The 14914-nt window shown below is 43.9% G+C and overlaps 2 protein-coding genes across 9 annotated transcripts in view; one reads left to right on the top strand and one right to left on the bottom strand.

Moving 5' to 3' along the window:
- mctp1a (multiple C2 domains, transmembrane 1a) overlaps positions 1-14914 on the top strand; it is a 229893-nt gene that overhangs the window by 120715 nt on the left and 94264 nt on the right. For 6 of the 8 annotated variants that reach the window (XM_061037959.1, XM_061037957.1, XM_061037958.1 and 3 more), the window contains one exon: positions 5087-8219. The exons of the other annotated variants lie outside the window; for them this stretch is intronic. In XM_061037959.1, the coding sequence (XP_060893942.1) occupies positions 5087-5158 (72 nt within the window). In that variant the 3' untranslated portion in view covers positions 5159-8219. Of the gene's footprint in view, positions 1-5086; positions 8220-14914 lie in introns of those variants that run through there. 8 annotated transcript variants of the gene reach the window in all.
- Positions 8192-14914, bottom strand: part of slf1 (SMC5-SMC6 complex localization factor 1) — a 30762-nt gene continuing 24039 nt past the window's right edge. The window contains exon 18 of the mRNA XM_061037965.1: positions 8192-9276. Within this exon, the coding sequence (XP_060893948.1) occupies positions 8780-9276 (497 nt within the window). The 3' untranslated portion in view covers positions 8192-8779. The remainder of the gene's footprint in view (positions 9277-14914) is intronic.

The following is a 14914-nucleotide window of genomic DNA, read 5'->3' as shown; positions in this document are numbered from 1 at the left end:
TTGCCAGATGCCATCACTTACATCAACCAGAGGTCTCTCTCCTTTGCTTTGTCCTTCCCCGCTTTTGTGACAAATTTAAACATCTCACTGCGAGTGGCCAATTAGTCACTATTCAGTATGTGTCATGCCACAGCAGCTAATAGGCAAAACTTTCCTTACTTTTATCTTTTTTTTCCTCACTGGTTGATGTCACCTTGACATGCCTTTCCTCTCCCAACACTAGACGTGAGTGCTGAATCCTCCGATCTGCAGATGTGTGAACTATACACAACAGTGTTTCCCTGGGAACATTTAATAACCCTTATGCTCCATTAGGCGTCACATGAGATGAAACCCGCCTAGTTTTGCTCTCTCTGGAAACAGAATAACATAGTATCATTAAAATACTCCCCTATTGCACCCAACTTTCTTTGGGCCTGTCTATTTGCCCACATCGACAGTATGAGAGGGAGACTAAGAGAGAATAAGAAACGGGGAGAGAGAGGAGCAGGTCCTGGGATGCTTTGTGGGTAACACCGATAAAATGAAGCACGATGCATGGTACACGGCGCCCCTTCAGCAGAGCACACTTCAAAGCCTGTTTTGCACGCTTGTACTGTCAACATTTGGGAGAGGAGCGAGGGTGGAGCAGCCTTTGAGCAGCACTGGGTCTTTACCCACTGCTTCTCTTGTCTATGTTCCCTTCAAGCTCCCCACTTGTGCTACCAAATTGCTTATGTGCTCGCCGCATTACCACACTTTTTTAACATTCACCCAATTCCGGTTTTCTTTTATTTTGCTAACGTCCCACTTTCTGCTTGCCTCCTCTGCCTTTTCGTCTGACTTTATGTAGCTTTTATTTGGTTGATGTGTGTATATGCTTATGTGTGTGCGTGCGTAAGTTGGGGTGAGCGGGGAAGCCAAGGGTATATCATGTGGCAGGCCTGTCACCTGTAAGGTGGAATTGAACCTGTGATGCGCCGTTTCTCTTGGCTGGCAGCTCTTCACAGACAAAACAACTGTTTGATTGAGATGTGTTTTTTTTTTCTTTATCACCGTTTCTTTCGAGCCCCTTCGCTGCTCTTCATAAGAAAACAAAACCGTACTTTTCTATGACATGCAAACTTTTGTTTGTCTACGCTCACAAAGAGTTTTGTTTGGACAGGATTGTCAACGTGCAGAATTAAATTGCCTGTTCCTTTTTTCTGCCGTAGGCGTTTGTCCTTATAATGGGACCACTAACAGAAAGAGATGCCGTCCTACTTTTGGATCAACGTCAGCTTGCCTGAATCGTTCAGCAAACAACCAGAGAGAAAAAGAAGTTGCCCATGGAAAAACATTTTGATAACGGGGGATTTTTTGCTTGCAGTAATTTTATATGAACAATTAATGTCCATTTATTTACCCAACATACAGCTGTGCAGTTACTCCTTCACTCATGAGTGAATTAAATCAGTCAACCATTCACTCACTTGTTCATCCATGGGTGCACTATTGTCATTGATCGCCATCAATGTGGGCACTGTGCCAGGACTGTCATGGTCCAAAAATACTACTAAACACCCCCCCCCACACACACACACACACACACACACACACACACACACACACACACACACACACACACACACAGATGGGGTCGTATAAACCCCTCTCTGTCCCCTGAGTTTTTGCTCCGTTGTCTGCTTTAGTTGGCAGGGCTATTGAAGGATCCACACCCACATGAGAACAGTATCTGTCATCACCCGGGTGTCCACATATCTCCCCCCCTGTCTCACTCAGCCTCCTCTTCACTCTCATTGTTTTCTCTCCCGTTTTCTTTGTTGGTTTGTCCCGCTCTCTGCCCTCCCCTCATCTGCCCGTCTATTTCTGTTCCTTTATCCCACCAATCCTTCCTTCCCTTGTTTTCTCCACCTGGATTATTTCCTTGTTGCCTTTCATGCTATCTCCTCATATCTTTCTCCCTCGCTGTATCTAACATTGTGGTCGTATTTGTACAGCTGTTTGGTAGGATGTCAGTTTGCCTTGTGGAGACAGTGAGGAGTGTCCAGATCTGAATCAGTGCAGTCTGCTGGCTGCCTAGTGAGGCGTAGAGAGCAACACATGCTAGCCTAACCACTCTGTAAGCACCTTAACGAGACATTGGTGACCATGACTGTGAGACAGAAGAACTGTTGTACCCCATTGTGTGTGTGTGTGTGTGTGTGTGTGTGTGTGTGTGTGTGTGTGTGTGTGTGTGTGTGTGTGTGTGTGGGTGTATGCAGTGTTCAGATCTGTATGGGATTTTAATGACACATCAGCAGCTGGATGATGTGTTTGCATGGGAGGTGCAGGATGTGCATGTCCATGTAACAAACCCACACAAACACATGCCTCTTCTGAGATGTGTACACTGCAGGCAGAGGACACTGGAAAGCTTCTTTTGAAGCGACAGTGGGAACCAGTAGAAGACGTATCATAAAGGCTCATTCCCAGCCAGACGCTGCTGTTCTCGTCCACAGCAGACAGACCCACCACGAGACAGAACAGAGAAGCCGTGTTGACGTCAGTTTGTTGTCTGCCTGGAAAAATCAGAGAGGGTGTCAGTCAGTCAGACAGGCAGAGTAGCCTACAGTACGTCAGCCCAGGAAGGATCCCACAGACGATACTGGCTCTTTGGTGCTGTGACGCTTAAGTTATTTTTTTTTTTTTCCCCTTATTAGTATTCTGATTCAGTGGCTAGCGCTTGTCAGTGTCTTGAATCTGTCTAGGCTAGCGACTGTATTTGTGTGTGCATGCACAAGTGTGTGCGTGTGTACATCTGAAAGTGAGAGACTACCAGAGTGACAGTCTCTGGTTGTTGACGCTCAGCCACTGTGATGCTGTTGCGTATCGAGTGTCCATCACTTAGGAGCTGTTTCTTTCTAAGCTCTGCTCACCATCTTTGAATTGCAGTGCATGAAGTGGAAGTCAGTCTGCTATGGGAAGAAAAAACGTGACACTCCCTCAGTGACGGTACAGAAAATCACTACAGTGCAAGTGTGTCGCTAAAATCTCTCTTTTTAGAATCTTCTGATACAAAGTGATACAAAAGTTGTCTTAAGATTTCAAATGTCAGGATCAATTATGCTATTACAGAAATAGTTTTGATACGTTTAGGAAATGACTTATGTTATCTTTTACTGTGAGACAGATGAGGAGATTCATATCACCTCTAGGTTTCTGTTACATATACATGAACAGGTAAGGGTTAGCTTAGCTTAGCATTAAAACTAGGGGGAAACAGTTAGCCTTGCTTTGATTAAAGGAAACAATATATACAAACCACTGCCAGCAAACTCAACTACATCCATCCATTAGCTATCTTTACCGCTTCCCGTTTTCAGGGGGGGAAGGGGCCGGAGCCGATCCCAGCTGTCATTGGGCGAGAGGCGGGGTACACCCTGGACTGTTCACCAGTCAATCACAGGGCTGACACATAGACAGACAACCAGCCACACTCACACCTACCGGCAATTTAGAGTCACCAATTGATGAGACGAGCATGTCTTTGGACTGTGGGAGGAAGCCAGAGTACCTGGAGAGAACCCACCCATGCACATGCTAACTCCTGTTCTCCCCGTTCACGTGTGGGCTCCTGTCCGACGGGGATTCAAACCAGGAATCTCTTCCACTGCACCACCGTGCAGCCCAAGCTCAACTCATCAACACAATATATCTTATAACTATCTCCAGTTGCTTGTCAACCCTCGGGGACAATCACTCTCTAGGAGGTCACTGCTCCTGGTCAAGAAATGGTCCATAATTTACCCCCGCAACGTTTTGATTTGACACCAGCTGTAGCAAACAGTGAGTTTTGGTTTCGATCAGGTTACATAACTGTTAAAAAATGACAACATGAGGCTTTAGAGAAAGTCAAATCCTGCTTTGAAATATCAGTGTAGCTCTGTGGATACAGCGTGGCATTAAGGCTTAGATAAGCTTCCTGAGTGTTAATAAAAGTCTGCACAGATAGCTGCTGTGTGATGCCTTGAACTAAAGCGCACACTGCAATCAAACCCTGTCAATGTCAAAGTATTTACTTTGTTCACAAGGACATTTCAGGACACTTTTATTGCATTAAAAAAGGAAACTATTCTTCCACTGTCTGAAGCTCAAACAGTTAAAGGGACTTAAAATAGTTGTCATATGTTGATGATGCCGTTGTGCATCCGAAGACTAACAGGAGCCTCGTAAGGTCAGGTCTACTTAGAAGAAGCTGCTCATTTACAGAAGGCTCTCTGACAGCTATCTCAACCAGCCTGCACACAGAGAGAGAACGATGTTGGAGAGATTGTATTGTAAGGAATTGTTTTTCCCCCTTTTTTTTGAATGTCATGAATGATGCAAACACAGTGAAAATCTCCTGTGTGCTTCTTTCATAGTACATATTTAACCACCGACATTTTGGTTTTTTTTGCCACAGAAACAATCCTACATGTTTGACTTTTATAACTGCCTCTTTTTTGTGACAACATGAAATAAGAGTATAACGTTTATTCTTTTAATTTATCTCAACAATTACAGTCATATAATCAGTAATGTTTGACTCTGTAGGAAGCATATCTACTGTACTATCTAAGCACAAGCTTTTGGGTTTAAAAGGGTAACTGCATCCGTCTTCTTTTCTCTTTTCCCCGTCTCTCCTTCCTTTCTCTCCATCTCACTGTGCCGGGATGACTGTGTTGTTTCTCCAAGCTTTCCCATGAGGCCTTGCCCTGTTCTCTGTTTGTTTGTGTGATCCTTTCCCCTCAGGCCACTGTCCCACATCTGTGAAAGAATGTGTGTGTACATTTATAAATACATGTGTGCGTCTGTGTGTAAGCAGGAGTGTATCTGGAGCTTTGAACAGTGTACATGTATTATGTTATGTGTGTGCGTGTCCATGTCAGTGTCTTTCTCTGCATCTGCGTGTGTGTTTGTGTACGTGTGTGCGCGTGTTGTAATCAGTGTGTAATCCCTTCCCTGAGGCCACTGTTCCACACAGCTGGACTCAGAGAGTCTCTGGAGGGTTTCTGTGCTATTCAAGCATCCTTTGCTCTTTCCACCTGACCGGGTGGTGTGTGTTTGTGTGTGTGTGTTTTAACAGGTGCAGTACCGAGAGCTGAAACTGGATCCCAATCCCAGTCCAAATAAAAGGAAGAAAAACAACCCCGGGTAGATGACTGTGTCCGCCCACCAACTTCTCTCTTCTCCACTTTTCTTTTCGTGGTCTATTACTGGACTCTGAGGAGCAGAGGCAGACCAGCTCTGCTCAACTATTCTTCCGTTTTATCTCTCCCTTTTTTTTTTTCTTCTCTTAACCTTTTTATCAGTCTTTACTTACTCAAATGTTATGGTACAGTTTCCTGGAGTGTAATTTTTTGTATGAAAAATGCAGAGTACAAGAAATCTCTTGAATTATTTCTATCCCTGTTATGCTTTTGATTGATTTTTAAAGTATGGATGGAATGACTTTTTTTTTCTCTGCCGTGTGAGCCCCTCTCCTCCTTTTTCTTGCTTTCATCACTCGAAGAGTTCGGAGGACTCCGTCCATATTCCTGCCACAAGTGTCAAACAAGTGACAACAAGAGTTTAAACATTTAACGTTCCAAATCGACTTTTTTTCAGCGAGTCCTTGTTTATCAAAATACAAGCCTTATACATTCTGAAGCATTATCACTCTGCAATAGACTCTTATTGTTGTTATTCAATGATTTTGGTTATATGTTCATTTTTCTAATTGTTTTTGTACTGGAGTATCTCTCTTGTTTTTTTCCCCCCTGGATGCGATGATGTTACTTTCACTGGCAGTAATTTGAAATGTTTCCACTTAACTCAGCCGGCCAAGTTGATTAACAATTATGGTGTTTGCCTGCAGACATGTCGTTCCACGGGTACAGGAAACTGGACCAATAAGTTGAAGGCTTGTTGTGGTGTCTGTCTGTATAAACACGACGGCCAAATGAGCTTTTTCTTAAAAAAAAAGAAGAAAAACAAACAACCTAAAAAAAAAAAAATCTACAGTGGATGGTTGTAAAAGTGCAAAGTAGAGCAAGTACTGTATGTGCTTTATAAAATAAAATCAAAAGTGTCATTACCAACATTACCCAAAGTGGAAAAAAAATGAATTTATGACCTTTATTGTGACTTAATGTAAAGAAATGTCACTGCAGCTACATTTAACCCCCTTTAAGACAACCCCCCCAGCTGTCAATCAGCGAGACACCTCCTCTGTCAGTCGAGAGGGACATCAGACCGGGATCTTCTGCTGTCGTGGTGTTAATATAGATGTCACCCAGTCTATGCAGCGACGCCAGGCAGTCAGGCCTTTAGGCAACCTCTGCTCTAATCTTGTTTGAAAGGCTGGTCCCCTTTCCTCATGTCTCCCTGTGCAGCCACACAGACACACACACACACATGCACAAACACACACAAAAAAAAAAACATCCTCTTAGTGAATACTTCTTTAAGAGATCTCACGCACACACACTGTACCTACAGATGAAAGCGTAACATCCAGTTCGCACATTCTCTCCCTCTCAGGCACATGCGCTCACACAAACACCCAAACATGCTCTCTGTGATGCTGTGCCCCAGGCTGGCCGCCCTCTCCATCTGCCCCACCTCCAGTGCCCACAGCTCAACTTTGATCTCTCTTTCCACAGACAGAGGCATGTGTGTGTGTGTCTGTGAACTGTGCATGTCAGAGTGTTTGTGTATACACGTTTATGCAATCAAAGACATGTTGCTTTTCTCAGCGCCGGGGTGTGTTACAATTGTATCTCCCCTCCAGCTGTAGACTGGTGTGCAGATTCAGTCGGTGTGTGTGTGTGTGTGTCAGCATGTAAAATCCAGAGTGTGTGTGTGTGTTGCAGCAGAAGTGCCAGCTGGAGTTTGCTGGTGTAGAAAGCCGTCAGTTAGATGAGCAGCGAGTCTCTGTGTGACAGGATGAGGCTCTGAGGGGACTCAGGCCTGAGATGTCAGGGACTGATCGGGATGCGTGTGTATGTGTGTGATGCTATTTCAGACCCCGTCTTCCCATCATGCCTCTCTCTGTTTGCTCTCTCTGCGCGTCCCTCATTCGTCAGTGAGTCGGGTTGCGACCCTGTCTGAAGGGACGGTCTCCTGGGCTTCTTGCTGAGCATCTGTTGAAAGATCACAGCTCAGGCTACATTTGAGGAGGTCTCGTCTCATCCTACTGATCCCTGCCTCCATCTTTTCCCCTGCTCCTCCGTCTTATTCTTTCTCCTTTGTCTGTCTGTCTGTCTATCTCTCTGTCTGTCTTTATTGCCCTAAACCCCCTCTGCACCGCAATCAGAGCTCTTTGCTGCCATTTTGTCATCCTCTCGCCCTGCCTGTCTGCCTAGCGTCGCCTCTACCCTCCCTCCCCCTCCTTCCATCCATCTCCATGCTTAAATATCAACAGGCTCGGATCTGTCACTCTAGAGGGCCATTGATTTTGTTTTGCTGCTTTGAGGAATCCACTTGAAAGACAATAACAGACTGTCCCCCAAGAGCAGCGTCGCAGACTGATTATAGCCTCCTCAACAAACACACTCTGCAGCTTGTGAAGGATGTCTTTTTTTAATGCCTGAGGGGACTGTTTGAATACCTGAAATGTATGTCTACTACTGTATGTACTTCTTTTACAGCAAACTGTGGTGACTATTGTGTGGTATTGCATCCTAATACCGTCTCTTAATTTTGTATCATTTATTATTTGGTTTCGATTCTGTTTGCAAGCAAACCAAAGTGTTTTTGTTTTGTATGATGTTGGGAAAATCAATAATACAAAGGAATGTATCAGACTGACAGCTGTAGAGGAAAAAAAAGCACTTTTATTTGCACCAAGTTGAAATGAGACTATTTTTTTGAACAGTACTGTACAGAGCTATCTAATTATTAATTTAAGTTTGTATTTTATACAGTATGCCTGTTGACGGTCTGGTGATGATATTGTAATGTAGATGTATGTATGCCTGTCTCATTTTTTAAAGATTCTGTCCATTTGCGCCTGCGATGTTGCCTGCCTGTGACATCATCTCCCATGTGCCCAGTTTTGACCAATAACATTTCAGGATAGGGATAAAGATTTGAGACAGGGGTTGGTCAGAAAGGGTGAAAGAAAATAATGTATATTTCCTGTTTGCGAAATGAAATGCATCTGATGTTTGTTGCTTATTTTGAAAGACAAAATTATAGAAAACAAACATGAGATTAAATATTTTTTATCATCTTCACAGTGTGTGGATTATTGCAAAAACAAAGCCTCTTTTCTTTGGAAACACTGAAGGAACATAAGGCCATCCATCTTACTGGTTCACATTTCAGGTTCAAATCCCCCTTTCCTCACCTCCTCTTCTCTGTCGCCCACTCGGCCCTTCCCCAACATGCCGGCCTAAGCCCCTCTCCTATTTCATGTTCAGCTTCAGGAAGTGGCTCATCCTTCACATCTGTCCGTGCCGCTGACCACATTAGATCATCTCAGACCAGGAGGCTGTCTGTGAGAACTAGTTTAACTCTCTTTCACTGTGGCAGTAACTTTGAATGCTGCCTGAATGACTTCACATCGTAACAAAGGAATCCAACAGTCAGATATGTTAATTCATTTTTCTAGAAATAGTTAACAAGTGAAAAAAACCCATCTCACATCATTCCTATTTGGTGAAGAAAACCAGAACTAGAAATTGAGGTAGTAACTTTACAGAAACGTTAGTATTAAAAAAACAAAAAAACAACAACCCAAAATTCAACATGAATACATTTCAGGGCTATTTGTTTTGGTTTTCCATTGTGTCTGTCACAGGTCAGCTTGCAGTGCTTCTGCCCGTGACTTAAGCTCCTCCAATGAGGCCATTAGAAGCACCGTGTTGTCACCTTTGCACTCTCTCAGTGCTGTCCAAAGCTGCCCCAGGTAACGCCCCCTGCAGAGCCCCAACATTGTCTCTGTGTCCTCCACCAGCCTCACGGCCCGCTGGTCGCTCCACCCTGAAGTCACTCTTTGGAGTGAGTGTTCCTCTAGGGCCCTGACCAGCTTGTAGCCCAGACTGTGGGCTTTGTCACTGGGCTGCACTCGGCCCGGTAGGCCTCTCTCTCGCTGGTAGGACAACATGATGGTGGCCAGCAGACAGGATCCGGCCTCCAAGAGGGGCAGGTTCAAGACCTCGTTTGATGCTATTTGGAGGGAGGAGTCTCCGACCTGCGTGCTGTGGAGGAGCTCCTCCCTCTCACTTGTTGTGAGATCCAGATCCAGAGCAGTCCGGCCGTCTCTGTCCGTCTGCTGCAGGAGAACTGACCCTGGAGGAGAAGATATGATCAGTTCACACAACCTTCACTGGCATTAACAACACTCATTTCTATCACAAGGCGTCCTCTGACTGCTTCCAGGTGTCAAATAATGATATCACTGATTTGAAAGTAAATTAATGTGTGAATCAAATACTGCTGCAAGATAAAACTATACATTTTACACTTCAAATGCTAAAAAAAAAAAAAAAAAAACTCACTCCCGAATAAAACAACAATTAAGTTTTATTCTGATGGCACCAAACACTTCATCAATGTTGTACAAAGACAGAAAGAGTTTCCTGAAGAGGGTCAGTGCATGGCTGAATAAAAGCACAAGGATGAGGGTGAATCATGTTTTCTGCTGGTTGAGTGCTCAAGACAAAGTGCATGACACAACCTTTACACATATCGGCTAAACTGAACATCTTAATGCAAAGACTGCTTTAAAATGAATCCCTGTTGACCCCCTCACCCTTCTCCCAGTATTCTTTACCTTCAATAAAGCACTTCTCAAGTTATATCTGAGATTTAAAGCGAGGAGGATTTTCTCCTGTGATGATTGGCAATGAACTGGCACAGCGACATTTGTAGATTCAATATTTGATAACATTCACCTGTAGGATTGGGAAGCTGTGAAATGGTAGGATTTGATCAAGTTTTTCAACAGTTGATTTTCATCAGACTACGAGGTTAATAATGCAAACAGCAGCGATGACATCATGACACACTGACTTGTAAGATGAGGCATCCTTATCTAAGAATGTGAAAGAGACGCTGCACGGCTCAACAGGACACAGAAACATCTAAATAGTGCAGCCACACTTACGGTATACTGTTTAGTACACGCATACAAAAACTCTCTCACACACACACACACACACACTCACACTGAAGTGAACAGCTGTTTTCCCTCCAGGCCTCAGTGCCAGCTTGGGCTTTTAGCTCAATGTAGCTCTAACTTCAGCTGACATGTTGTCTTAACTGCTTGACTGGCGGGTCACTTTGTGTTTGTGTAAAATGTGAAGAGGGTTAGCAACCTGAAGGAGGCTCTGCTTGCATGAAATGCTGCTGTAAAGCTCATTGCTATCACCACTAATACCAACACAGAGAGCTGCTGTAGGCCTTGAATGTCATGTCAAGAAATTCTCTGCCGAAAGTTCTTAACAGAGATGGGGGGGGGGGATATAAATCAGCAAAGATGTATTAATTTGAATGTGAGATTGAAGTGTGAGTGCTTTGTTATTGAAGGTTATTTATATTAAAGTGAAAGAGGAAAGAAACTCATATATATCACACAATTAATACAAATATCTATACATTCAGAACTTCTCCAGTTACCTTGACTTTTCCCTTTCAGCCATGTTCCACTACATGACAGGCACAGCTAAATGGAACGGCTTTCTTTTCTCTCTCCATGAAAGTTATAACAGTGACATTTACCGCTGACACTCTCTACTCTTCTGCTTTGTCTGCTCACACTGAAAGCCATTTTCCAGTGTCAGACAGGCTTGCTCGCACTTAGCCTACATGGAGCAGTTCGAGTCAAGTGTGAGCCTTTTGTTTGCTTTCAGATAGACCCAATTCTATGACAAACTGCGCTTGATGGTACTTGACTGTTCAACCTCACCGATGCTGCTGCCACTTCTGAGTTTATGGCTCTGCGTAGTCTCGGCCTGACACACACACGGCTGCTTGATACCTCCACTGGAGTTTGTTTTCTGTTTGACAGACGCTGCGGGACGCGTGAAGTTTTAAAGAGGGGACAATCTATGTTTGATGACATTGACCATACAGAGACTCCTGAATGCCTTCTTTTTTTTTTTTTTTACAAAAGACCGCTGTTTTAAACAACTCAGTAAATAAAAAGTTTGAAATGGTACATTATGAGTCCCGGAATTGCTCTCCATCTCTTCAACAGAACTCACTCTGTGTGCCGCAGTGATGAGATAATCGGTGAGAGCTCACGTAGCCGATAGCGCCGAAGGTCAGACGCTCGTCTACCTTTTAGTGCTTCAAGCCTGAGTGGCAAAAACTGAATCTGCATAAATTGTGGCATTAATCTACATAAACTTTTACATAAGCGGGGAAATTTTAAATGCAGGGGTCAGGCATCGGGGGCAGCAGTCAAGGACGTAAGAGCACAGATTTGATCAAAGTGGCCACAAGAGAAAGACAGGGGGAGGGGAGAGGGGTGGTGTGTGTGACTGTGTGTGTAAGTAAGAGAGAGAGAGATATGGTGTTCACAGCAGGTCATAATCACCAGGTTTCTCAGCTGAACTTGCTATTACACTCATCTCTGGTAGGAGTGGCTGTAATGTGTAAAGCCAGTCATGATGCACACATCACAGAAAGATCCGGGTGTACCATAATCTGGATTTTTGTAAAAGCCTCGACTATAGCACCTCACACCGACACACAAACACAAGCAATGTCATGTCTGCTAGGAAAATAGATCCATCTTCATCCCTTCCAGATGAGCTCAAAAGAAGAAGGGATATATTTTGAGGAAGAGGGCTTCTTCACAATGTGTCCTTTTCTGTGTTTTCCTTCGAAAGGACCGGCCTTGGACTGAGCTCTGTGAGGGGCCTGTGAGCCTTGGTCACAGCCCCGAGCACTATCTGAAGTGTTTTGAAGGAAAAAGGGAGGACAAGGTTTACTTCTCCAACTCCTACTTCATACTTCTTTGTTGAAAAAGTGATTGGAACATGCACAAAGCAGCGACATTCAGACTTTAACGGGAAACAGCGCACGACAAACTAAAATAACTGAGTACAGAGATTTTGTGAACAAAGTTCGAGCAAACTTCAATCTGCATCTGTGTAGATAATCGTTTCTACGAAGCACCTTTCTTTTAAAGTGTAATGGAAAATCTAAGCTGTTTCTGTTCTGTTCCTAAAGGTTTAATGGTAAATTAAATGATGTCATCTTCTCCAAACCCCTGAATCAGATCTAATGTCAATCACATAGTTGGAGACTTCTGATAACAGCAAATATTTGCTCGTTGTCCAAAGAACCTATACAGTGAATCCTCATGAAAACTTGGTAATCATTAAATGACTACTCACCAACCTCTCTCAATAAGCATTTCTAATATGCATCAGTTATATGAGATAAATTGCCTGCAGTACTTTCTCCTCTCATGGGAAAATGGCTGAGCAGCAATGATATGCAAATGTATATAAGAGCTATAAGAGAAATTTAAACACAAAGCAACAGACAGCAGGTTCATCACCACAAATCAGATTCACAATGATAACCTGGGGATCAGGTGTCAAACAACACGTGTTTAAAAAGCAGAGTGACCCGTGGAAAAGTCCCACTTTACTCTGAAACAAAAAAAAAGATGTGACACCCAAATAAAATAAAACAGCAAACTGCTCCTGATGATTTTAGCCCAAGCTCTACAGACCCCTGTTTCTTCAAGCTCTCTTTCAGTCACGTATCAAACTCAGAATACGAGGAAGAAATGCAAAATCAAAGAGCTCAGTTTTTCCAGCACTCCCTTGACGTCATGGTGTCAAACTCAGCTGACAGACAGGCTCCAACCAGAGGGATGACACTGGTGTGGGGAGGAGAGGGCCCCTGCAGCTGGCCCTGGGCTCGGCTTGTCTAAAAGCGTGTACGGCTGACTGTACAGCGATATGTTTCATTTTAGATCTCTCTGCCTGAAAGCTATGTGTGGCTGCCATTCGTGACATTTGCATATTTACCTGCTTGACATTCTCCCTTTTTAGTTCTGCTAAGCATTACTTTATGTCTCTTGGTTTTCCAGTATTTTAAATGTATTTCCTCAGTGCTTATAACTGCACGTCCCTTTGTCACTCGATATGAGAATGCATTTCCTATTTTTATCCATCCAGGAATATAAAACTCACAATAAGGTCCAAACACAGAGAGCTACTGCACTCAGTACTTAAGACATCAAGGGGGGCTAGCCCGTGCCAAATTACATATTTTCTAATAGGAGACATAAAAATGGCATCAAGTGCTGTTTTTAACACAAAACACACACAATGACACACACACATCTACACACACGGTTATGAGACCAGAGGCTGGGGAATGGTTCTGGTGCAGGGACAGCGACTGAAGTGACTCCAGGTACTGGCGCTGGGTGTCAGATATGCTGCAGTGGAGATAAATACAACACCTGGGGGATTACATGAGAGCACAGGGTAATTACACAGTCCTCTTTTTGTGTGTGTGTGTGTGTGTGTGTGTGTGTGTGTGTGTGTGTGTGTGTGTGCACGAGCGTCTGTCTGTGTACATGAAACCCCCCGTTAAGACCTCAGCTCTGCTACAGCAGTAGGTGGAAATGCACATGCAGAGCAAAAGCCAGTGCCTAATGCAGGAGCCCGATGCAGTCAAACACACTGCTACACACACACACACATGCATTCAGAGCGCAAAGCCCTTTGGCCTTTAGAGGGCAGGCAAAGACAAGAAATATAAAAGCAAAAGGGGGAGGAGGGGAAAAACTGGCGTAAAAAGGAGGGAGGGAGGGAGGTAGGGAGAGAAAGATGCAGTGCTGGCTTCCCTTATGTCTCTCTCTCTCTCTTTCTCTCTCTCTCTCTCTCTCTCTGGTCTGAGGCTGGGGCTGAGGCAGACAAGCTGGGAAGCAGGCAGCTCCACAGCATGGTAAACATCCTCTCTCTCTCTCTCTGAATAAGAGAGGCAGGGTGAGTGTGTGAACTGCAGCCAGGGGCACGGCATCACACATCCATAGGGAGCTGCTAGCTAGCAACTAGAAAACCACAGCAAAAACAACAAGGCACAGAAGTAAACCACCAAAGCAGCCAGCGGAGACACATCAGATGAAGGAAAAAGAGCGACCAGTAGTCAGACATGTGGACATGATAAAATTCCTCCCAGATTTAGTAACAGGGTCCCAACGCTTGGTGATCATTTTCTCCCCTTTACCAAATGAAAGCTTAAGAGTAAAAACACGTGCATGGAAAAAGCCTGTAGAAATTAAAACATTCACTATTAGGGATGTTCAGGTGTATTTTTTTCCTCCCTGATACCAAAATCTGTTCCTAGATTTAAGGATTGTCCAGTTCTGAGAATCTCTCTAGAACAAGTGTATATATTGGAACAGACTACTAGTGGAAAACACATTGATAGCTGACATAATGCTACCTTTGATGTTTAGTAAACTCTCTGCCGTCGCGCTCTGTAACGAATGAGGAAGATGTCAAAGAGTACAGTGAGGCAGTGATCCCCCCTGTCCGTTATCAGTTGTTTTACACTGATTTACCACAAACATTTTTTGGCCTCTGTTACAGATATTGATACTGGTATTGCCTCTGCAACAGTCGCCCTTTGAACTCAGCCTAAAGTCTGCTTATGTTAGTTACAGACGATGTCCTCTCTATCCCAGGTAAGCATAATCTCAATAGGCTGTATATGATTACCGTATATCAGTCAGGCACAAATTACAGATGAATCATGGCATTTAGAGGGAGCAGAACGCTTGGATTTACAAACATGGACACCAACTGTCAGCTCTGAGTAATCCCCTGACACTCCTACAACCACGGTGAGACAGGGACCATCAGATAATCTTAGAAATGCCGGATACTGATCAGAGATGGGCAATAAACATCTTAAATAATCAGAGTGGAGCCCTAAATCAACTCTTAACTGC

The sequence above is a fragment of the Labrus mixtus genome, chromosome 5, assembly GCF_963584025.1.
Source record: "Labrus mixtus chromosome 5, fLabMix1.1, whole genome shotgun sequence".
Taxonomy (NCBI): domain Eukaryota; kingdom Metazoa; phylum Chordata; class Actinopteri; order Labriformes; family Labridae; genus Labrus; species Labrus mixtus.
Note: the sequence above shows the minus strand (reverse complement) of the source record. Positions and strands in the feature narration are given on the sequence as shown.